Here is a 26,214-nt window from a genome sequence, read left to right as displayed (position 1 = left end):
AGATTAAAACTATACTTTAAAATTTATAATTGAGTTTTTAAAATTTTATGGTATCAATTTTATATTAATGGATGTGAATTCTTTTATACTGAATTAGTTCAGGAAACATATCATCTGGTGACAAAATATTTTGTTGATTTCCACAGCACTACTAATTTTCTACACTGAGCCTGCTTATAAAAGCTCTTTGAGAAGTTATAACATCTTAAGCATTTATAGCAGGCCCAAGGGTATTAACTTATTGTAATTTTCTGAAGATTCATTATCCAAAATCTTAATTCATTATAACAGCTTTTATGAAAACCTATAGAACCAGTGTTTTCTCTTATTTTCTTATTTGTGCAGGATGAGAGATTCATTGTTCTTTTTAATTTGTTTCATGTGGTGCTTTTGAGTACATTTCATAGAGGGCTGTTATTGAATTTCTGTGACTGTCATTATATATCCATACAACCTTTAGGAACTAATATTCTGGGTTTCCCAGTCCTGTAATCTACTTCAAATTTAAGGATTGACATAATTAGTTTCTTCAAAGTTATAACCAGAATGTTAGAGACAACTCTGCAGATACCCAAGACCAAGGATTAGGATTGGAAAAAAAGGCAATTTAAAAAATTATCACAGTGCATGCTTTTGTTCTTTATTAAATTTATAGCTCAAAATCTTATTGCTGTTTGTGTGTGTATTCCCTTGTCTGGTTTTCTTATCTTGTCTGGCTTCTTTTTTAAAAACCAGATTAAGATCATTTCAACTACCTGCATATGCTCACATGATATTTGTCACTTGGTTAGTTTAGAAATTAAAGAATGTATTGGGTCACTGAAGCATTATACATGTATCCAAATGTTCTTTTCTGAAGTTTAAAAGAAGCTCTACAGTAAAATGAATAAAGATAAGAAAACATATTAAGACAGTGTTTTAGGAGCATGCCTTCTTATGTCTGTAATAATGGTAATTTCTTATATTTCTAATGACTTCCTGTATTTCAAGAACCAAAGAAATGGGTGACTGGTTAAAATGTGTAATATCCCTAGCTTCTAAGATAATGACTATCTAGAAGTAGAAAGAATTTGGTTTTGTATCATGAAAATGTGAAGCTTTATGCTCTTAACAAGTGCCATTTCTAACCATGATTAGAATGTGTTAATTGGGACTTCCCTGGTGGTCCACTGGTTAATAATCTGCCTTGCAATGCAGAGGACCCAGGTTCAATCCCTGGTCTGGGAACAAAGATTACACATGCTGTGAAGCGACTCAGCCCGTGTGCCAGAACAGACATCCCTGTGCTGCAGCTAAGACCCGAAGCAGCCAGATGAACAAATACGAAAACATAATGGACTGAACATACATAAAGATTTCAAAGTTAATACAAACTGTAAGGGTTTTTTTGGCTTGTTTTCACCTTTTTTCTGTGTGAAAGTCTTCAAGGTAAGCACTTACCCTTCTGCTACTTTTTATATAATCGCTTTTCTCTTGGAAAGGTAGTAGCTGACAATACTAGCATATACTAGAAAGGGTTTGGAGAAGGAAATGGCCACCCACTCCAGTACTCTTGCCTGGAAAAGTCCATGGACAGAGGAGCCTAATGGGCTACAGTCCATGGGATTGCAGAGCTGGACACAACTGAGCACATGCATACATTAGAAGGGGTCCCTGAAAGGGGCTGGGAAGGGAAGCAGCATTTGTTGAGCAGTACTAAATGCCAGGTTCTGTTAGGTACCATCCTTTAACCTTCCCCAAAGCCCATAAAGTAGGTCTTATTATCATTCTTGTTTTTCAGATAGGAAACCAAGATCCAGAGACTTTAACACCTAATTAATGGCAGAACTCAAATCCAGTTATCTTTGGGGCCAAAACCTATGCTTTTCTGTGTTGCTAAGTTTATCAAGACAGTGTACTAAGTACTTCTGGAAATGTAAAAAGAAATAGACATTTTCCCTGGCCTCAGGCAGCATTTGCATGAAGTAATGGAGGAAACACATATTAACATGGAAAATTATTAGTACAGTAAGGTCATACTCTGTTATGTGAAAAGTGCCACTAATCGGCCTGCAACAATGGATGCTCGGAGTATCCACAGGAGAAGAGAGAGCTCTTCTTAGTGAATCTACAAGGAGAGCCTCTTCCTGAAGTATTATTTAAGCATTGAAATTACTTCTTTCTATAGTAAACAACAAGGATCTACTATATAGCATAGGGAAACATGTTCAATATCTTGTAATTATCTATAAAAGAATCTGAAAAAGAATATATATATATATACATATACATATATATATATGTATAACTGGATCAGTTTGCTATATACCTGGAACTAACACAGCTTTGTAAATCAAGTCTATCTCAATTGAAAAATGATAATGATTTTTAAAAACTACATCTTTTTAAATAATGAAACTTTGCAAGTGGTCACCTGAGTGGAATTTGGAATGTTATTTTTGCAGGAAAAAAAAGTTCTTTGTATAAAAACATGCCTTTTTTGTTTGTTTGTTTTTTCCTTTTGTTAAAATAATTATGAATGAAATGGAATCAGCCAAAATGTGCATTTTTGTTACACATTCAACAGTTATTGAGTAATAGGGATGCAAGATGAAAGAGTATTATGTCTGTCCTCAAGGAGTTTGTAGTTTAATGGAAAAAACAGGCATGTTTAAAAAAGAGAGAAAGACACAGATTGACAGGCAAAAACTAGATTACAATGTGTGCATCTCTGATTGTGTGAATATGTAACCGAAGGCATAACAATATATTCAACTCCATTGTATCCTTCAGAGAAAGATAGGCAACACAAATGGGCTTATTGGTCTTTTATTTCTTAGGTATTTGCTTATTTTTCACTATGATCAAATTATCTTGATTATGAGATAAAAGATTAGGAATCTATGAACTGAAAGTGAGCCTTTTTCCTTTTCTTTCCTTCCTATGCCAACTCTTGTATTTTTCCTTAAAATGAGTATGTATTGTGATGTAGTTTCTTGTTGCTGTCATAAAAATTATTTGGGTGAAGTGATAGAAGTTTTAGAAAATGTTGAAAACCCCTAAATACTATGTTAGAATTTTTTCAGTAGAAAACTTTCATTGAATTGTGCTTTATGATAAACAATTTTATAGATATTTGCTCACTGGACAAATTAGTCCTCACCCCCAGATTATGTGTATGTATGGTATAACTGCATTTCAAATGTTTAAAGACATTTTCATATTATCTGCATTCTCTCTGAATTCGTGATAAGGTACCTTGGAAAATGTGAGATGGTCTTTTAACAGAAATGCAGTAATCATACATTGATTTTAAATGACCCTGTCACACGTGAAAACAAATCAGATTGTTGCTCTTAATGAGCTTTTCAATTTACTATTCAGTAGATCAGATAAGTGGATTTAAGAGGTAATGATCCTGTTTAGTACTCAAGCTTGACTGTCAGATCCTAGTAGTGGAGAGCAATCCCTAGGGACAAAAGCGTTGACACAGTTCTAGATGGGATAATGGGAATCAAAGCTAATGGATGATAAAAGGAATGGTGCAAGTTACAAGGATAATTGTGGATTAAAGCTCTGCCATGTGTCAATGTTGACTGTTTTTTAGCATCTTATTGGGTCATGTGTGATGCTTTGAGAAGCTGTTTTGACAACACAGCCCAATAGACCTGCCTGCTTAGATTGTTTCTTTCTTGAATGCCAGAGACACAACAGAAAACTCCTTATAGGAGCTAGCAATTTTAAAATATTTTTTAGTATGTTTAAATGTTTAAAATCACATTTTTTTAATTTTTATTATTCAATGTAGCATGGGGCAAAATCAAATTAATTTGATCTTTGCCATAAAAAAAAGCATTTGTAAAACCTTGAAAATGTAAAATTTTATTTTACAAAAATAGAATGTAGTAGGAGATATGGACACCCAAACAATTACAGTGTGAAAAGCACTATGCTAGAGAAATGGACCAGATACCATAGGAACATAAAGGAGAGTGCAACTTATCCTACCTGGAAATGGAAGGAGAATTCAGAGATGACTTCTCAGTGAGAATCAGAGGAACAGGAAGAAGAAGGCTGATTCAGAAAAAATAAACAGCTTGTGAACATATAGAGCTCTGTAATTGCATGACAAGCCTCAGCGTTTCGGAAGTATTTCATTGTGACTTTAAGTTGAGGGAAATGATAGAAGATGAGGTAGGTTGGGGCCAAGTTGTGAAGGGGCCCTGTGTGCCATAATCATATCAATATCAGGTTTTCCAAGGGACCCAATTTATTCCCATTCACAAGAGATTTTAGATCATGTTGAGATAAGGGAAACTTCCCTTTTTACAACCATTCTTCCTTTGAGCCTTCTATGTGCTGAAAGTTTTCTGATGATTGAGGATTTGATGATAACTAACTTCTGTAGGTTCTTTCTCCCTAGCTCCCTCTTTCCAGCAAATATCTTTCAAAAACAGTGATAGCTTTGATCTTACAAGAGATAAAGGCCTATTCTCATGAGCAAAGTCACAGATAGTAGAATTGAAATGCTTTTTAATCAGGGCTCAGAAGTTAGCAGAAGTTAACAGGAATTTGAATCTCCATCTTCCTTTCTTTCTTTCTCCCCCAGCTTCTCCCTACCTTTCTGCCCCCTCTTTCACCTGCCCGCCTCCTTTCCCTCTTTTTCTCCCCCTGATTCGCTGTACTGGCCTGAGGAGCTTCTGGTCATAGGACTTAAGTCAAAAGCTTGGAATACAAACTTCTGGTTAAATAATGTTTAAAAATCCAAACACGAGATCTCTGCAATTGGACTGCTTTCCTCCCCTGTGTTACCATGTAACTGTGGATGATGTGTAGTGTCCTGTGATCTCACCTTCACAACCAATGACATATATCAAGGTAGTGTTTACATATGAAAAGCAAAAGGCAGAATAAGTGAAAGCTAAGTTGCCATACCATAGGAAAAAGGCAGATCAGGAGAAAGTAAGAGAACAGAATCGCAGGGGGTCAAATCAGAGATGAGAAATCCCGTACAGCTGGTATCTGGCAGAGATAACCTGGAATCACACCAGAGCATCAGGGAGTGTGAAGGTGTCAGCCCACCTCTCAGCTTTGCCAGGCTATTAGGGAATATTCCATTGGCTGCGAGTGGCATTTTCCCACTTGCACTGGGATATGTATTTATAAGCTCAAGTTGGCTGCAGTTGGGACTGAAATGTTACACCCCAAACTCTGCAACCAGCACCCCCTAATGGGAAGCTTAGTGGGTTCTCAGGCCCCAGTGTGTTCAGCAGAGAATCCCTGAGTCTGGGGTTTCAGTCTCAGCATGGAAAGTAAGACCTATCTCTATAGTTGGGGGAACTTGTTGAGAGAGATTTGAAGAAAATTTCTATAAATTATTCAACTTCCTCTTATTTTTGTAATCCTTATCTTTATAACTGCCTAACATAATCCTGAATTATTTGATGGCTTGCCAAAACCTGGAATAGATGTAAATTTTTTAAACGTTGCAATCTTTATTGAGGCACTCTGCTTTCCAGCCCATCTTTGAGATGAGTTTGTTACCACTTTGAGAAAAAAGAAATCATGTGGTATACTGGGACTAAAATTAATAGGTGAATGTGGGGTTTTGTGGGTGTGTATATATTTCAAATAAGGGAAGTGCTTCCTGGAGGAAAAAGAGGAGTTAGAAAAATTTTTTTAAATCTCTTATTCTGTTCTCCCTGCTTGTTCCCTGCATCGTTGTGAATATAACAGCGTATTAAATCTTTACATTTATTCAGTTTGAATAGTCTGTAGAAAATATACATTAATGATAGACTTTTGACAATTAAATGTTTTCATGCAGGTATATGCCCGTATGTCAGAAGTCTTAGGAATAACAGATGACAACCATGTTCTAGAAACATTCATGACGAAAATGTGAGTCCCTGCTTTGGTTCTTTGATTTTTCTTTTGCTGTATTGCTTTGATCTTCTTATTATGCTTAAATATCTTCATAAATATTAATTTTTAATAATAGACTTCTAAAATTATGCTTTAATTTTAGAATGGTAGCATTATTCTTACCTGAAATTTAATTTCACGTATTTAAAATTCACCATCCAGAAGTCATTGTTATTTGTCAAGGTATCTATACAACTGCAGTATGCAGTATCAAAACATAGTTTTGAGAAGTTTACAGACTTTGTTGAACTTCAGTTCAGTGGGCAGCCTTTTTAAAATTAAAAACAAAGTACTCAATTTTAAAGACCAACTCAAGAGATTATTACAAATTGGAATCATTGAGAGAGATTTGGTTGCCTTCAAACAGGGCATTCATTGATTCCAGTAGAAACCTATGGCTATCAGAGACATGTTCTTGGAAACTGTCCTTAAATTATCCTTGTAATATTAGTAGAATTAACTAGTTTCTGGTCAAGAAATAACATTGTACACTTAGCCTAAGGTTCTATGCCTGCACTTGACACCTTACTTCCTCTGTGTAACAGATAGATAGCACTGTCTTACTTGCAGAGAACAAAGCAAGATAAACAAACATGATCATAAGAAGTAAGTTTTGGAACCCCAAATTTGACTGTTCGTTTCTTGGCAGTGAGTGTAAGTCTCTACTTGACTTCCTTTGAAACTCCTATTGTCACTCCCTACTGTGTTTGTTTTGGATACAAACTTAATGTTTCTTTTGTGAAACATCTAGGCAAGTTTAATTTACAAAAATAAATTTATAGAATAATAGGCCATTTTGGAGAACAGTGTTTCTTGTACATCGATTGTGTATAATTTTGAACATGAAATGAAAAGAAGAGAAAATGTTCCATTGGTATTTAAACCCACTTCATGAGATATTTGTGATGTAGGTCAACTTACATGAATGATGTGTATTTCCATGTTCTCCCTGCACAAGCAAATACCTTAATTGTAATTAAAATTTTTTTTCGTATTCAGTGTTACAAACCTTAAATACTGGGGAAGATGTGAGCCTGTAATTTCCAGGACGCTCCAGTTCCTAAGTGACCTTTCTGTTGGATATCCTTTTTACTGTATCTGATCGTGTGTATAAACAAACCTAACCGGTGCATTCTGTTGGCCAGGTTACTGTCCTTATTTGTAATTTTTCAAGTGTTTTTCTTAAGTAGAAAGCCTTTCATTTAGCCTTATCTATAAATGTATAATTTTGAAAGATTTATATTAGCTATGTAATATGAAACATTTTATTCAGAATCACAATTGAATTTATATAGATACATAGATTTCTAACTAGCAAAAGTTACATTTATACCCACCCAGGTTTATAAATGGATACGTAAGAAAGTAGGCAACCACATATGTTTTAATCCATGATTTTTCATAACTGTCAGGATGGTGTTGTTTTAAAATAACACATATAACTAATCTTAAGAAGATCAATATATTCTAAAAACTGTTATTTTATAAAAACTGAATTCCTAAGAGTCAGTATTTCTTCAGTGTTCATTTCAATTGAAATGAATTTTATTTTCTCTAGTTAGTAGGCACAAAGGAGTAACAGAAAGGGAATTATAAGGCTTTTGACCACTTCCTTGATTGTTTCCTCTACCAAATCAACATCTTGTTTACTCTAAAATAAAATTTCCCATTACACATTAAATGTTTAGGTCTCTCTTTACCAGATTTTTAAAATCTAAAACCAGAATCATCCTTTCTTATTAGATCATAGTTGATAGTGTTGTAATGTTTCTACCAATGAGAGAGAATCATGTTGATTATCTTTTATATGTTAACTATCAAATATATAGGAGTTGTGAAAAATAACTGTTCGTTTAGTTAACCACTAAGATTAGCTGCTATTTTAATATGAAGACAGCATTCTGAAAATGGGTGGCATTGGATGGAAATCTTTAACATGGGTTCACTCCAGGAATATGTTTATATTAGTTAAGTTTAAAATTGTGTTCCTTTGCAAACCATAAAAGATTTCCAAAGTATTAGACACCCACTTTTGTGCTGGAATTTAATATGCAACTTTTTATTGGAAAATAATCGTCCTTGTCTGGCAAAATCCACCATGCAATATTTCTGTTAGTAGGTATAATGCAATAAAGACAGGGAGGGCTATTTATCACTACAAATTTTGAGGATTTCAGGATTCTTTTTATTATTTTAATATATTTCTTTGATATTAAATCAGAAAAATGATAAATTACACCTGTCCAGGCTGTTTTTCCTTTTTACTGGAAAATGATGTACAACCCAATTCCAGTGGTCATTTTGGCTTTTTAAGATATGTATTTTTTCTTATTAAAAAAAAAACTCAACCTGTATTTTTTTTAATAATAATGCTGAAATACTCTTTATTTCTAACATATGAAGTGGTTTATAAGTACTTCCTAGTATTGCAAACTCTGGCCTTTTCACAATGTATTACTTTGAGAGCATATTATCTGGAAAGAAGCCTATGTTATTTTATGGCACATATCTGTGTTTGGATTTATCCTATTTTTTAGGTTGAAATTGAAATCTAATATAAAATTAATTTGATTTGTATTCTTTTTTGTTTAATTTACATAAGGCCTAATTTATTTGTACCTGCCATTTAAGATCCTTTCCTATCATTTACATCTTTTATATATTCTTTAATCCTGACTATAATCTTTTATTTTACAAGTCACTTATTGCTTTTGAGCACTCCTTTTTGAAGTTAATAAAAAATCATATTTTCCAAAAGCTTATTAGATAAAAGTTTAAAAGCTGTAACGTTTTAAACCAAGGGATGGGCATAATTTCAACTTGGGTACATTGATTTATATTTTTTAACAATTATTTCAGGTTTGCATATTTAGAAATATATATTAACTCAATTTGATTTCAGTGCTCAGTTATTTGAATTATAAATCATTATGTCCCTTCTAGCTGATCAGTCATGAAATATCTTTGAATTCATTTACATAATGGAATATGTGAGTGGTGTATCTATTTCAGTGCAGTTGCTGGTTACCTAATGCATGTTTTGTTATTTCTAATCGATTTCTTTATTGTAATGTGGTTTTAAATCCTGATTTTAAAACAATACGTTATTTCTGTGTTAAAAATAAGATGGCTCAGCGATAGAAGCAGTTATGCAAGATAAAAATCATCACCAACTGACCTTTATAAATGGAAATCTGTTTATATATTAATATTCAAAATATTTGTATTGAAAATACTAGTAACAAATATATGAAAAGCATGTTATCTTACTGTAAAATTTTTTAATGTCTCTTATTACTTTTATAATGCATGTTTTCAAATAATTATTGTTTTGTTTTTTGTATTTTGCTCTTCTTCAGCATGAATCTTACTCATTATTTATGGTCCTCAAAGCCAGTCTCTGAATGTTGGTGTTCTTCTATCTGACTGCTTGTTTAGGAATTGAAATCACAAAGGTCCTCATTTTTAGGAAGTACTAAAAAGCCTTATGTTTATTTACCTAAGGCAGTCTTCTCAAACTTTAGTGATAGTCAGAATTTCTGGAGTTCTTGTTAAAATACAAATTACTGGGCCCCACTACCCCCAGAGTTTCTATTTGAAGAGGTGTTAGACCGAGGCCTGAGAAGTTGCATTTTCATTAGTTCTCAGCTGATGCTGGTGGCTCGCTGACCATATTTTGAAGACTTCTGCCTTAAGTTAATTAGAAAATAGAACTGAATGCCCTCAACAGAAAATCTGAATATTTCTCCTACAGAATCTTCTCTGAGGGAATTTGTCTTCACTTAGAAAAGGCAGATTTGACATTTTTAGAAATAGTCTAGTTTTCTAAATAATAATGTGTGTGAGGAGGCTACCATTTTGTTAAGTCCCCAGATTTTAACTGGAAAGCCATTGTTGCATTTTTTCCCAAGGTTTCTGTTGGTAAATTTGAAGCTTTCTAAATTGGCAAGTTTGTTGTAACTTTAAAATCCATTGGCCTTTTTGAGAAAAAGTTTGTTCTCCCAGCAGATTCATTATATGTGGCATATACGACAAATTTAGCAAACATATCTAGTAACTTTTTAATGTACTTTTTAATTTCCAAGATTGAATTTCAAGAATTCCAGATTCTAAATAGCTTTTTCTAACAGACACAGGATTGAAATGACTCTTTCCTGGGGTAACCCTTCACAGTAAGGTTTAATACTTGGGTATCCTTTTCCTGCTTTGATATGTTTTCCAGTCATAAATTCTGGTTTCTGTCTAATTGGGAAAGATGTAAGATTGTTTAAGTGATTAAGACAAGGAAGCTGCCGGGAAAACTGGAGTGAGAATAAGGGTCATAGAGAACCATCAAATAAACTTACTTTTTTTAAATGCTGAGAGAGAGGGAAGTGTCACATTTCATTCATAATTCTGTTTGGTTTTTAATCATTATTTCAAGTTTTTCTTCCTTTAAAAATAATTGATCAACATTTCTATTGCAATTCATTGTTTACTCATATTTATAGCAGTTAACATGTCTCTGAGTTTCAGATGGATAATAATGAGAAAGGAAATTTCATTTTCTGTTAGGCCCTCTGTTGGTAGCTGCCCTTATTACATCATCCTCAAAGGTTTGAGAAAACCCAAAAGATAGTCTTTAGCTAAAATTTTTAAAAACACACCTCATTAAGAATTCTACATTAATTCATGAATTTATTCAAATTCATTTTCCCTACTGATAATGTGAACTTCAACAATTCTTAGAATTAATAACTTCTTCATGTTATTGCAAGACCACATACATCATCCATGGGGCCCAGTACGAAATGAAAATGTGGTGTGCATTGTTCATAAATGATTAAGAATTTAAAGTCCTCAGCAGCAGAACACTGAACCAAGCAGAGGCCTTTATAACCACAGAACTCTGTGCAAGTACATAGTCTAAACTCAGAAACCATGAAGCTGGCTCAGATTACCTGCTGTGAAAAGAATGCCTTCCATTTGACTTCAGACTGACTTTCTGAGATCATCTCCCACAGTTCCTGTGCACCAGGGTTTGGGGAATCCTGAATGAGGTAGGGCGTCAGGAGAGAGTAAAGGATGACAAATGAAACAGGAGTCTAGTATGAAGCAAAGGGAAAGGGTGGAAGTAAAACGGGGTATGTCTGTGACAGGGAGTATTTAGTAATAAACAGCAGTAATTCTGCTTTTGTGAAATAGTATTAAAATGTATCATTTTATTTCAGTGAATATCACCATCTCCAGATGGTTTTCAGAATGTTAAATAAAACTAGTTTCAGCTACATCCCTCAGGCATACTTCTATTAACATTTCTCATCAAAAGAAATGTTGATGTATTTCTTTGTTTGCTGTCTCTATCATCTTTGGAAAAGTCATCCCATAATTTATCTGCTTTGTTTTTGTACTAGCATCAACTGTGAGAATCTTCTATTCCTCCTCTGTAGCCCACTAAATGCAGGCCTTCTCTCAGGTCTTTATAGATTCATACTTCACAAGGTTACCTTCCTTGGGTATTATTTTGATCTGATCATTTCACTTCCCAAAAGCCCAGAATCACATGCTTCTTGGGTCAAAGAAAAATTATTGATTTTAACCTGAGTTTTTTAACTTACTGAGTTCCCAAAACTAATTTCCTGATCCACAACTCAGCCCCAATTTGTACTTTGTACTTGGGCCAAGAAAATTTGTTTTGCCTTCCCCTTGACACCCTTCAGGCTCCCCTGGTGGCTCAGATGATAAAGAGTCTTCCTGCAATGTGAGAGACCTGGATTCGATCCCCGGGGTGGGAAGATCCCCTGGAGAAGGGAGTGGCTACCCACTTCAGTATTCTTGCCTGGAAAATCCCATGGACAGAGGAACCTGGCAACCTCCGGACCATGGCGCCACAGAGAGTCTGGACACAACAGAGCGACTTTCACTTTTTTGATACCCTTCATAATCTTTCACTGAATCACCACATATGCTGTTCTCTTCATTTGACCCGTTATAACTCACTTAGTTCTCTTAAATTTTCAGGTTTCGCTAAAAATTTGGTAGAGCCATCCTGAAGTAATTATTAATTATAATCCTTATCACTGTGTTAACTAAAAGAACTCGAAGGAGTCATTTAATTTCGCTAAGGCTCAGTTTCTTCATTTGTATAAAGGGAATATTATCTATCTCTTAGGATTTTGTAAAGATTAAATAATAGGGCTTCCCTGATAGCTCAGTTGGTAAAGAATCCACCTGCAATACAGGAGACCTTGGTTCGATTTCTGGGTTGGGAAGATCGCCTGGAGAAGGGAAGGGCTACCCACTCCAGTATTCTGGCTTGGAAAATTCCAGGGACTTTATAGTCCATGGGGTCGCAAAGAGTCGGACACAATTGAGCGACTTTCACTTTCAAATAATATAATAAATATGTAACAATATATCTATGTTATCTAACAGTAATAAAGCACCTGGTATTACTGACCCAGTCACATGGTAGATGCTACTAAATGCTTCATTTTTGTTCCTTTTCTTTTTTTTTAGTGTTCTTGGACACCTAGTTCTTTTCTGTATTTCGGGGGATAAACATAATATAGCCTAGTATTGACTAGTCCTCTCTCCTATTAAACTGTAAGTTATTAGCTATTAGGACTGTTTTGTTTCCTTTCTCTATAGTTTCAAAACTTCATCACATAGCAGACATTAGACCCATATTCTTACCTCTCCTGTTAGTGACTAAACTTTAAGTAACTAAACTCTTATTCCTTACAAGCAGTTATTAGTATCCCTTAAGATGCTTCATTTTGGTTATACCTGTTTGGATTTTTTTTAGTCTAGTACAGTTTATGAGCATAATTCTACTTTTGAAATCACTAATATTTCAGTAATTATACCATATACCTATCATACCTACAGTAATTTCCATCAGGTAATTTTCTTATCTGTGAGCTTTCTTCTATCATCAGGATCTAATTCTGTCCGTAATGTTGTAAGCATGTATGGCTTTTACGTAATTGCCTAGCTCAGTACCATTATCCACCTTCTTGTGCTTAGTGAATGTCATGCATCTAATACACTACTTTGATTTTAAAATAGAAATTTCATCACATTTTAACACTTCTGAAAATAAAATGTTTTATAATTTGATATTTTAAAACTCTTTCTTAGTAGTACATATAATAATGATATTCTTTATAATCAATGATGTTTTAAGATTGATGAAATACAGTATTACTCAGTAAATACTTGATGCCTTGAATTGAAGTAATACTTGGTGCTACTTTGCCCACTAGCCGCTAAAGTGTGTGGTACCTGTAACTTAAAAAACCAGGGCATTCTCAACTAGGTTATTCTTCTCTTCTGAAGATACAGATTTTTTTCAAAATTTTGACCATCTCTAATATACACCATTCTTTCAACTTTTTCTTGCCCAAGCTAACTATCAGTAAGACCATCTTCACTTATATCAGTGTTTTCGTAACCACATGGATACAGACAAATTTTCTGGGCATTTTGTTTGTACGTTCATATCTGCCAGTCTGTGGAGTTTGCTCAGTCCTGAATGTAATGAAAGCTCATTAATGAATTGATGCCTCCTAAAAGAACAGTTTCCCTGTCCCTTCTTGGGCCTAGTTCCAGTTTCACTTGTACCTCAAGAAGCCAGTGATCTCTGTGGAATCATTTGGCATATTTCAAATTGAATGGATATGATTTAGCCTAGTGAAAAGAGCTTACACTTTCAAGTCACACAGATCTTTGAAGTTTGGATTTGAATCCAAAAGTTCTACCATTTATATGTTCCATGTGTGACTTTTATTAAATTCTCTTACTCTTCTAGACTTCTACTACTGTTATTGTTAACCACCATTAACCACATGTACTGTTATGAACGGTTGTCGACAGGCCTCTGAAATCTAACCTGGTACTACCACCCAACCAAAATGGTGCAGCTTACAAGAATCCTAGTCTCTTAGTGAAGAAAGAAAATTATGAAGACGATGTATCTGTTTACCTTTAAAAAAAAATTACATATTTTTGTAAGGGCTATGGCTAGCTTTGAATTGAATTCCTATAAAGAAATACAAGTATTCAGATGAACTTTCATTTTTTCTTTATTGAAAAAAGTTTTTAAAAATCATTCTTAATCTTCTTCCTTAGAATGTAATTAAAAGGCAGTGAGGCTGGCCTGGGTACAAAGTGCACAGATGCAATTCTGCAGAAAATGTGTCTTTGGCAGATGAGATTCTTCCTGTGAATGTTCTGTTTATTGCTGCCATAAATATTCTATTGTCAAAACATGACTTGCTGTTTATTAGCAGCACTGACAGGAAGATTCCTATTAATGGTAGCATTCTTATTACCCATAAACCCTGTCACTTTTAACTTTGCAATTCTAAGAGAATTGTATTTGGTAATTACTTAAGATATTTCTTAGCTCATTGATCCCTACCCCTGTTTAACTGAGTGGAGTTTGAGTGGCAGTTCTTCTCAGTGACTTACACTGGAAAAAGTCATCAAGGCTGCCTCTTTGTAAGCAAGGAGAGACCTGCTGCCTATCACCCTTGACCTCGTTTCATCCTGCCGGAAACACACAGTGCGTCGAGCACCCACTGAGAGCAGTGTGCTGAGCAAAGACGTATGTGCGGTCACTACCCTTAGAGAGTTTACAGTCTAGGTTGGAGATAAGCAGAATGTGCAGTTGCTTAACCTGCAGCTGGGATGGGTTGCCTTCAGTCAGAGAGGCTTGAATCTAGATCATACTAATTGCCTGTCTTTTGGAAACTTTAACTTCATTTTTATAGTTTGTTTCTTCATGTGAGAACTAGAGTCTATCTCATGGGATTGAGAGAATTAACCTTGAAAGTAGTAAGCATTCTATAAATGTTCATGCTCTGCCTCTATATGTCATCTCCATGGTTTATAATTGGCAAAAACATGTGCATCGTCTGATCCTCACAACCCAGGATAGCTTGGATATATCCTCATTTGTTGAAGAGGAAAGCTAAGGCTAAGAGAGACAGAGTGTAATACTCAGGCTCATCCAGCTGATTGAATGGTGTAGTCAAACTGAAAGCCCAAGTTTCCTAACTTATGTTCCAGTGTGTTTTCTATTCTTATACCCACACTTGAGTGACTAACATTTAAAATTAGGCTCATCAGTGCCAGTGTATAGAGTTAGTAGACGTCTGCATTTGGAGATGAGGTGAAGGAAAAGAGCCAGTGTTTTCATTGGGACATAAATGGAACCATGTAAGATTATTATTATTATTATTTTATTTTATTATTTTTGGAACCATATAAGATCATTATGGTTTGAAGAAAGGTTTGTGTAAGTATGTAGGGAATGCCCCACAGGTGCCCTAGCTAGAGCAGAAAGCACAGGACTAGGATAAACCCTAAGTAAGAGCAGAGGGTGTTTGTGTACTGAATTGGTGTTCTTAGAACCCACTTCAGCCTTTCTTTGATGATGGCACTAACCAGAAGTTATTTAGGCTTTGGGATCATGTTTGTGATGTTTTTCAACTCTATTCTCATTCTGAGTTGAACTGTTCAGGTGATAATGTGGTACAGTAGAAAGTATGTGGCCTTTATAGTCAAAGTGAAGTCGCTCAGTTGTGTCTGACTCTTTGCAACCCCATGGACTGTAGCCTACCAGGCTCCTCTGTCCATGGGATTTTCCAGGTAAGAGTACTGGAGTGGGTTGCCATTTCCTTCTCCAGGGGATCTTCCCGACCCAGGGATCGAACCCAGGTCTCCAACATTTTAGGCAGATGCTTTACCGTCTGAGCCACCAGGGAGATTTATAGTCAAATCTCGGGTCAAATGTCAGCACTCTTAGTCCATAGCAATGTAATCTTGGACAAGTAACTTAATTTCTCTGAGCTTCTGTTTTCTTATCTACAGATTAAACAAAATAAATAATATTTTAAAATGTAATTGTGAAAATTAGGTGGGTTAACAGATATATAATGCCTTGCACCTAGTAGGCATGTAAGAAATTTTAGGTCCTTTAAACCTGTACTTCAACATTTAAGGACCTGAAGTTGCGGTCGCTACATCCTCCTAATTGTATTCTGATTTTCTTCATCTAAAGCAGAATTTCCTTAGATTTCTACTAAGCTCATGTTTCTTAGAATTGAATAATCTTCTCTTTCTTGATAGCCTATTATGGGTCTTTCATAATTATTTTTTATGAAATAATATTAAGTGAAAAGAAGTTCTCAAGTTACACCCAAAATGTAAAAAGGGTCAATTTTAATTTTCCACTATCAAGGCTCTAATAGTAAAAAAGTTTTTGTCTTAATTATAAAATTCATTCTTCCTTTCCATAACTAGAATATGTATAAGCTAGGAAAAGTAATTGCACTGGTTAATAATGGATTATCATTCTTAACAGAGTGGAAGGCATTTCTATAGGGATAAAACTCTTTAGAAATAATATTTATTCATCATAAATAGAAACTGATGCCATTATAGTTCAGTGTTATTTTGTTATCTATTACTTATTGATAAGACAATCATATTTCCCCAGATTCCTTAACGTCTATTACCTATATCCTTTTAAAAAAACTTGTGAAGATAAATGCCGTGAAATTCATGCTAAAAAATCACACGGTGAGTCTTATTTCCTTGAATTAATGACTGAAGTTGTCTGAGTAGTTTAGGTCAAGCATTAGTAACTTTGGATGCTCTTTTACTTTCATTAGAGTGAATACTTCCCCTTTCTTGGCATCAGTGACAGTTACAGTCTCAGTGACTTCAGATGCCGAACAACCTTCTACACAGCCCTCACTCGTCTTCTGATGGTAGATCTAGGTAAGGTTAAGAATATAAGCTTAATTAATAAGGGATCGACAATATATTTGTGTGAATGAAGGAGTGTCATACTTGTGGGTACCATATTTAGCTAATTGGAATTTGCCATCTTTGACAGTTTTCTTACAGCTTTCTAATATTTGAGCATTGACTCACTAGCTTCAGAGCCAAAAGACAGATTTTTGTATAGAAGGTGGTATTTTTCGCTTCACTTAGTGTTTGTGTTAATTCCTTATTCAAACTTTATTTTCTGGGTGTCCTTTGACCCTTTCGGACTTCCCTAGTGGCTCAGGCAGTAAAACATCCGCCTGCAATGCAGGAGACCCGGATTCTCGGGAAGATCCCTTAGAGACGGGAATGGCAGTCCACTCCAGTATTCTGGCCTGGACAATTCCACGGACAGAGGAACCATGGCGGGCCACAGTCCATGGGATCGCCTAGTGTCAGACACAACTGAGTGACTAAGACTTGCGCTTTGATCCATTAATTTTACTGCTATACAAATCAAAAAGTAATCTTAAATACAGAAAAGCTCAATAAGAAAGATTTTCTTTGTAATGGCATTTAATCTAGAGAAATGTGGCAATGATGTAAATGTCCAACAATAGAGAATTATAAAGTTAGCCGGATATACTTACTTGATGGAATAGTCTGTAGTCATTAAAAATTATGATTCGAAGACAAAGTAATATGTGAAATTTTGTTATAATATTAAGCAAAAAAGTAAGGTATTAAGCTGTGCAAATGATGTTGAGCATGCTCATTGGGAGAGAAACAATGCATCAAAAAAAAGTCTTAAATGAAATTCTTCAAAAATGTTAAATGTTGTCTTTGAGTAGTGTGCTATAGATAACTTCCTCTTTTCTGATAATTTGAATTTTTCCTTACTGTATTATTTTCCTAATGGGAAAAATTAACTTGCTTTTGTTCTATTTTGTTCTATTAGCTTTGAAAAGCTAAAAGTAAGAAGTATCCCAAAGCAGATAGCTACCTTAGAATGGGTACTTAAGCTTCTCTGTGTTGACCCTGTCATCCTGGAATCCCATTTCCCCCATGTTTGGGTACTTCAGGTTAAATTAGTCAGTTTATAGACACATGAGAAAGTTAAATCAATGACAGTGTCACCCTTAGAGAAAAGAATACTTTTTCTTCCGTTCTCTCGCAATGTATTGATTGATCCATCTATTTAAATATGAGTTTTTTAAAACACGATCATATGTAAAGAAAAGGGATAAATAATTTCATTTTGCACATAAAAGGCATTGACCCTTGTAATAGAAAGATAACTAAATCCTTCTTTGCTCCACATCTATGTTATTTCCATGCATTTCAACAGAATATATTACCAGAAAGACAAACAGCCAAAAGTTGAGGAAAATGCAACTGGAATGATTAAGGAGCTTAGTGGGATTGATTTCTAAAGAAAGATTAAAAGAACCATGTATGTATAACTTGGCTAAGTGACAAGTAGGCCTTGAGGCAAAGAAAACTGTCTATAAATATTTGAAGAGTGTAAACCAGGCATGCAAAACCCAATCATCTGCTACCTTAGGCAAATGGGAGATCTGAGTGACAGCTTCGCATACTGCACACTGGCCTGTGTTACCTCTCAGCGGCTGCCTCGGAGAGCAGAAGAGCAGTCCAGACTCTGTCATCGTCCTCCATAATCATTTAGAGAGCACCCTGTGCCGAGCTCTGAGGACAAGACAAGGACCAGTCAGACATACTGGCCCCTGCCCTCATGGAGCTAGCCTTCTTGCCTTCCCAATTGTCCAAGCATTAAAGGAGATAGTGAAACCCTTGTCTAGACTTAATTTGTTTCCTAAACCTTAAAAATGCTGCTCTTTTAATGACCTGTCAAACAGACTGAAAGAAGCAGGGAGACCAAAGTTAAACAGATATTCAATGTAAGTAAACTAAATCTGAGAGTAGATAAAAATTAAAAACAATATCAGCTGCAGTCAGGGAACTTGCGCATTGTTTGAAAAGAAATTTTTTATTTAATAGTATTTTTTCATTTTTAAAAATAATTAAACATATATTATAAGCATCAAGTGATGATTTGTGGTAAATATTGCCAGAGCTTCCTTCCCTTGTTACAAACCAGAGTTCCTTTTCTTCCCCAAATATATTGACCTTCTTTAGGGTATAGATTTTGCCTTCTTCATCTTTTCTAGTACCAGTCTTAGTGTCTCTACATTGTAGGTGCTCAATTAGTATTAGGTGAATGAAGAACACACCATGCCATCATCCTGGCTCCTGAGTTCACCTCTGCCTGCCATGGTCTCTCTCTGGAAGTAGCCTGATCATTGGGCTCTCGAAGACAAAACAAATCAAGTGGCTGATTGCTTTTGCAAGTGTTTATCTACACTTGGCCACTTTTGTGCTCGATGAGGCACTTGTTGCTCTCTGTTCAAGTTATTACTTTATAGACAAGCATTTGTTGAGTGTTGTTGAACACAGTTTTATTATTTGAAGCCTGTCTCACAAGCTAGATTGACTAGATGTTGCTATCAGAATCCCTGTGTATATGGCTTTATAGTTTTCTGTTGGGTGTTCACTTTCATGAAAACAAGGAAAAAAGAGATAGTGATGTTGTCAAATTCAAAGATCCATGTATTAAATGAGGGAAATATTAGATAATGAGAATTCTTCTCAAATTAAACAAAAAAATTGGAGAGGAACATTTTATTTCATATCAGTGATTTTTTAAAAAATCGCATAGAAAATATGCCTAGCCAACCTGCTTGCAAAGCATTGGACGTGATTCTTGGATTGAAATATAAAGCATATTCTAATTGAATCTTACAAAGAAATTGAATATTCTTTGTGTATAAGCCATGCACACTGGAGTGATTTAAAAGGGGGAAGAAATTGGGTGTCACATTAATTGGTATTTACTTTGAAATCCATTTTCGTTTCTATTCAGTAATTTGTACTTTGTGTGAATTTAATTAGATGCTATGTGCCCCAGGTTGTATTTCAGATTAAAATGGGGGGGGGTGTTGACAATAAATAGTTGTACCACTTTATCAAATTGCTCTTTGGCTAAACTAGACAAAATGTTCACTTGTATGAAGAACAGAATTGAAAGCATTTCATCATCAGAAAGACGATGTTTATGTTGGCAACATATTTTTTTTTATTTTAAGAAATTATAAGAATTAATAAAAGAAAAACCCTTCATGAGATAACATACATACAGAAAAAAATAGTGACCAACCATATGTGCATGCATGTTAGCCCTTCCAAGAATCACTTAAAGTTCCCAAGGTTATTTTTAAATTAACTTTGTCAATCTAATAAACTAAAGGAAAGATAATATTACCCAAGCCAGTAAATGGAGAACCTCCAGGGAGCTGTTCAGTGTAAAATACTTGAATAAATAAAAACCTTCTATTTTGTTTAATTTGAGTGGAGGTGAATTCAGTTGACAAATTATTGAAGAGGGGAAGTGTGGGAGCGAGCTACAATACACCTTTTTGTTTTTCAGGGAACTAAATATTGTTAGTTGCAGGTTAAGTTTTTTACCAACCACAAATTTAGAATTGCTCAGTGTCATAGTTGAGTTTCCTTGGACACTTTATGATTGTACCTTATCTTGAGCTACTCAGATGAGAAGCATGTTGATGGGATCTGAGTGAGCAGTGCTTTCCTCAGATATTCAGAGAAGCAGTCATACTTTTCATGATCACAGGGGTACTAATATTAAAATGGTGTTTATGGACTTTAAGAGAGAGTTCTCTCTTTAGGGATGAAGGTAGCATAATATCCATGTACCTTTGTGGCTTCTAATAGGTAATTGGCACCTGAAGATATCTCTAGCTTAAATTTGAAAAATTTGAAATAGCAAGTAAATGACTTGAATAGAAAGGGAAGAGTATTCTAGAAATAGCTGCTAAAGAAAGAAGTGAAAATACAGAGGAAATTCCTTTTCTTTATTGATAACAACTAACATTTGTTTACAAATTTATAGTTTGCAGACCACTTTGACATACATTTTCCTATTTGATCTTCACCACAGCCTACATGAACTAGGTATCACTGCATTGTGTGTCTGTTAGGAAAGTGAGATACAAAGAGATTAAATGATTTGCCCAAGGTCAGGCATATAATTTGTAGCCCTTTGACCATATATTCACTTTTGCTGTTCCTTTGCCTGTCACTTTCTCAAATCAGTTAGGGAGTGTAACTTTTTCTTCTTCATTTTTATTTGAACTACTTGGACTGAATGATTGATTTGAGGCTGGGGTAAGAAGGGATTACTTTCCAAACTTCTATCTAAACAGATAAGATTCATGTTTATTATTTGTCCTATATTGGTGTATTCACAGTTCTGTGGTCAGTGAAAGTCAAATGTAGTTTTTGAAATTTTTTCTTATGTCTAATAATTGGCTAAAGTGTATTCCTTCTCATGGAAAAAAGGACACAGGAGTAGATAGATATCCCAGGAGGATTTAGTAAGTGAGAAGCTTGATCAGAAATAGTCAGTGTTCTGATAGATAGGAAGAATACCTCAACGTCTATCACTTGTGTCTGTGACTTGGCAGAGACTATCTGGAAAATAGACATTTGTTGGGGTTGAGGAGGGAGTGGGCAATAGTGGGTAAAAAAGCAGCTGGAAATACTTTGAATCTATAATGAGATAATTAAGACTAATTAGCTGGCCCTGTAGGCAGAAAGCAGCCCATTAAATTCAGATCCAGTTTTAATAACTTACCTGGTTTTGAGGGTAGAGTCCAGAGCACCCCAGGGAATGAGATGCTTCAGGGGAGAAATTTTTAGGATAGGTTTCTTAGAAAAGAAATAAGTAGTCTTCTGTAGACATGTATTTATCTGCTGGGAACTAAAATAAACATTCTGGTTCCCTAGGGAGAAGAATTAAGATGTGCCTCAATTTTCTCATCTGTTAAATGGAGATACCTACTTTGAAGAACTGGAATGTGGTTTAAATAAGATAGCATGTGTGAAAGGGCCTGGAATAATTCCTTTCACAAAACAGGCACTCAGTATATATTAATTAATTGTGACAAATATTTTGCTGAATGCACTGTTAGGGGCATTCATCAGTAGACACTGGGCCCTTGAAATGAGGCAAATCCAATACCCTTAATGCACCTGCTCTACATCAGTACGGCTGATGACTTCTCCTGACTGATACTAAAACATTCTGCCCAAAACCATAAGTCATTTTAAAGCCAACTAAAATTTGCGTGGTAGTTTAGAGGGAAGCTGACAAACCAAATTTGGGCCCAAGTTAAATCTAGCTATGCACATTTCTCAAGCCTTTTTCTAATAACTTTAGAAGTGCCATCCTCATAAAGTACTGGGGAACAGCAGATAACATGGGCCTAGATCTGTAGAAGTCTCTGGCTCTTTTATGATATTAGCCTTGGTACTTGGGGTTTTGAATTTTTTTATTTTTTATCTATTTATTTATTTTTTGGCTGTACTGGGTCTTCGTTGCCAGGCTTCCCAGGTGGCTCAGTGGTAAAGAATCCAGCTGCCAATGCAGGAGATGTGGGTTCAGTCCCTGGGTTGGGAAGATGCCCTGGAGAAGGAAATAGCAGCCCACTCTCCATAGACAGAGGAGCTTGTTGAGCTACAGCCCATGGGGTTGCAGAGTCGGACATGACTGAGCACACACGCGTGCGTCTTGGTTGCTGCGCCCAGGCTTCTTATTGCGTGACTTCTGCTGCAGCAGAGCACCAGCTCTGGGCATGTTGGCTTCAGCTGCTGTGGCTCGCGGGCTCAGTTGCCCCACAGCGTGTGTGATCTTCCCCGGCCAGGGATCCAACTGATGGTTCCCTGCATTTCAAGGCGGATTCTTAACCACTGGACCACCAGGGAAGCTGGTCCTTGGTTTTAAACAGATTACAGTTACCCCTCAGTATCCACAGGGCCTTGGTTCCAGGACCACCATCCCCCACCAGTACCAAAATCCGCATTTGCTAAAGTCCCTAAAATGTCATAGTTTTGCAAATAATGTGTACACACTCTCCTGTATACTTTCAGTCATCTCTAGATTACTTGTGATATCTAACATCTAAATGCTACATAAATAGTTGCCAGCCATGGCAGATTCAAGTTTTGCTTTTTGGACCGTTATACAACTTTTTTTTCCTGAATATTCCTAATCTCTGGTAGGTTGAATCCAAGGGTGTGGAACTTACGGATATGGAGGATCAGCTGTTTTCTTCTTCACTCACTGCCTTTGTGTCTCCTTCTGTGCCTCTCCTCTCTCCTTATTAAGAGCTTCATGGCATTAGTCCTGATCTTTACTGATATATTAGTTTCCTGTTACTGTTTTGGGGCTTCCCTGGTGGCTCAGATGGTAAAGAATCCATCTGCAATGCAGGAGACCCAAGTTCAGTCCCTGGGTTGGGAAGACCCCCTGGAGAAGGAAATGGCTACCTACTCGAGTATTTGGGCCTGGAGAATTCCATGAACAAAGGAGCCTACTGGGCTATTTTAACAAATTACCACAAATTTAATGGCTTAAATATTATAAAAATTTGATTTATAATTCTGAAGGTCAGAAGTCCAATATGGGTCTCAGTGGGCTACCATCAAGTGTTAGCAGGGCAGTGTTCCTCTCTGGAGGCTTTGAGGAAGATTATGTTCCCTTGCCTCTTTCAACTTAGAGGCTACCTGTTTTCCTTGGTCCATGACCTCCTTTTCCAAGGTCCATCAAATACTTCTCATTCTGCCATCTCTCTGGTTTTCCCCCTGCTGCTTCTGACACTTTCATGGACCTTTGCAATTACATGAGACCCACCTGGATAACCCAGGATAATCTTCTATTTTAAAGTCAGTTGATTAGCAGCCTTTTAATTCTCTTTTGTCATATACTCACAGATTCCAAGGATTAGGATGTAGACATCTCTGGAGGGCTATTATTCAGCCTACCATTCCTACTTATCACTAATAACAAAGTATTTCACACAATACATATTATACAATAAATCCTCAGGTAGTAACTGTTGGCTCCCATCATTTATTATTACCTTAAGTATTCGTATTACTTGCTTCTCCTTGGTCACTCCCCCAACTCCCCAGTAATCTATCTGCTATTTGAATTTGAGAAAATGAGAAGTTTCACTGTTTACAGGTAAGGGAGGGGACCCAGATATTTGGTGGTGGTAGTTGTTTTTTTTTGTTTTTTTTTTTGGGGGGGGGTGGTGCATGTTAAGATTCTCATACCACAAAATTCATACTGTTAAAGTATATAATTCAGTAGTATTTAGATTTAGTAGTATTTAGAATATTCACTCAGTGTGCAACTATTACCATTATCTGGTTCCAGAATATGTTCATCACCCTAGAAAGAAACCCTGTACCTATAAAGTGGTGTCTCCTCGTTATCCCTGACTCCTGGAAGCCACTCATCTACTATCTATCTCTATGGATTTGCCTATTCTAGACATTTGGTATGAGTGGGATCATATATGTGACCTTTGTATCTGGCTTCTTTCATGTACCATGTTTTTGAGGCTCGTCTATGTTTAGCATATATAGCGCTTTATTCCTTTTCTTGACTGGTATCCCATTGTGTGGATATACCACATTTTGTTTATCCATTTATCAGTTGATAAACAGTAAGGTTGTTTCCACCTTTTGGCTATTTTGATAATGCTGCTCTGAACATTCATATGTTAGGTTTTGGTATGGACATATGCTTTCAGTTCTCTTGGGCATATGCCTAGGAATAAAATTGCTGGGTCATATAACAACTCTGTTTTTAACTTTTTGAGTACTTACCAAACTGTTCTCCACAGTCACTAAATCATATTATATTTGCTTCACCATTTTACATTCCCACCAATCTAGATTTTAAGTTATACAAAATAACAAATGAAGTATCCTATAAATAAAATATCTAAGAGCCAACATACTAAAATAGTTACTATTTGTATTTTAATATGACTTCGCTGAAGGAAAAAAAAATTGAAATTCAAAAATGAGTAACTTTCTGTTGTATCAGGTCATTTGAAATCCAGTAGAGGGAATTTAGTTTTGGGAATCCCCCTAAAACCTGAAGAATATTGTTTTTATCTATGCATGACTGGGAACTTAGAGTGTTATGTTAATATTTACTTTTCCTGATGCCAGTGAAAACAGTAGCCTATAAATTGACACTTCAACCTCTCAGATTATACTGGTGTCTGAGCCCATGTCTTGTTAGAAAAAAGAAACATTTCATATTCATAAAATGTTCACATGTAGATTTGGCATACTGAATATACGACTGCATACTTGAATATGAAGTTGTAAGAACACGTTTTCTTTTTTTCATAGGTAAAACAGTAAATAATACCTTCGTCAGTAACACAATGGGGAAAAATCTTCAATAGATATATAAAGTGTTTTGCATGAGTAAGCAAAAATGACCAGTTTTCTAGCTGAGATGATGCAACATATCATTGCAGTAATAGGAACAGTGCTAATTGACACATAAATGTTTCTATGGGAATAATGCACCAATGTTTCTCACTTGCCCACTTTAAACTCAAGTGATTGCAGAGAAGTCCCTTTTTCTCACCAGAACCAAGAATTGTTCTTCACCCTCTTCTACTTTCATGCAACTGCAAAGTCAAGATTTTGTGACCCTGACTTCAGTCCCTACCTCTGACCCCTTTCAACCTGTCAGAGACATGGAGGGGAGAACATGAAGTAGAGTTGGAGAGTAAAGCAGAACTAATTTGAGACCGTGGTTCACTGACATTTACCAGCCAGAAGATGTTGGACAAACTTAACTCCTTCAGCCTCTCTGTTCACATTAAATTGAAGGAAATAATCATACCACTCTACAGGATTGTTGTGACCATTATTGACGTAACCATGCTTTGAAGATAGTATAGGCTACATAGGTGTTTGTTAAGTAGATTAAGTACGAGATTCACTGGCTGCACATGATACGTACTCAAGAAATAGCTATTGTTATCCAGTCACTACACAAATTCTTGACCCTTTTCTAGGCACTGGGGATACAGTCATGATGAAAACAGACTGGGTTCCTTCCCCAAGGAGCTTACATTCTAGTAGGAAAGACAATGAATAAATAAGCAAATTAATAGCCAGTCATAGTAAGCCTCATAAGAAAAGTGAAGTAGTTTATGCGGTTGGAAAGTAGGTGAGGGTGAAGGACACCTACTGTGGTACTGTTTTGGGTAGAGTGGTCTGGGAAATCCTTTCTGAGGAAGTGACATTTAAGTAGAATTGCTGCTCACATTGCTTTCTTTAGTATTTGCATCTTGACTTTTCCCTTCACATTTTGGTGGCTTTCTCTTATGCTCCTAACGTCCCTGTTTGCCTCAAACTTTGATTAAGGAAAGAGATAGTCAGGGATTTTTCAAATCTGTAACTCAGTATCCTATGTAAAGGGTTTAAATGTTCCAAGTTCTGAGTTTATCTTTGTTCTGACTAAACATCCTTACCTTGCTCCCAGAGGAAGGATATTGGGCTGGCAACCTCATTGTCACACTGTGTTTGACCACCATAAGAACCTCTGTGAAGTTCATGTTAAGCTCAAAACAACAA

At 35.8% G+C, this 26,214-nt stretch overlaps 1 protein-coding gene across 3 annotated transcripts in view; it reads left to right on the top strand.

Annotated features, from left to right (window-relative positions):
- Positions 1–26,214, top strand: part of RANBP17 (RAN binding protein 17) — a 341,319-nt gene that overhangs the window by 233,425 nt on the left and 81,680 nt on the right. For all 3 annotated transcript variants that reach the window (XM_070476842.1, XM_070476843.1, XM_070476844.1), the window contains 4 exons: positions 5,807–5,880; positions 6,904–6,984; positions 16,410–16,473; positions 16,566–16,674. In XM_070476842.1, coding sequence (XP_070332943.1) covers positions 5,807–5,880; positions 6,904–6,984; positions 16,410–16,473; positions 16,566–16,674 — 328 coding nt within the window. The remainder of the gene's footprint in view (positions 1–5,806; positions 5,881–6,903; positions 6,985–16,409; positions 16,474–16,565; positions 16,675–26,214) is intronic.

The sequence above is a fragment of the Odocoileus virginianus genome, chromosome 14 (genome assembly GCF_023699985.2).
Source record: "Odocoileus virginianus isolate 20LAN1187 ecotype Illinois chromosome 14, Ovbor_1.2, whole genome shotgun sequence".
Lineage (NCBI taxonomy): Eukaryota > Metazoa > Chordata > Mammalia > Artiodactyla > Cervidae > Odocoileus > Odocoileus virginianus.
Note: the sequence above shows the minus strand (reverse complement) of the source record. Positions and strands in the feature narration are given on the sequence as shown.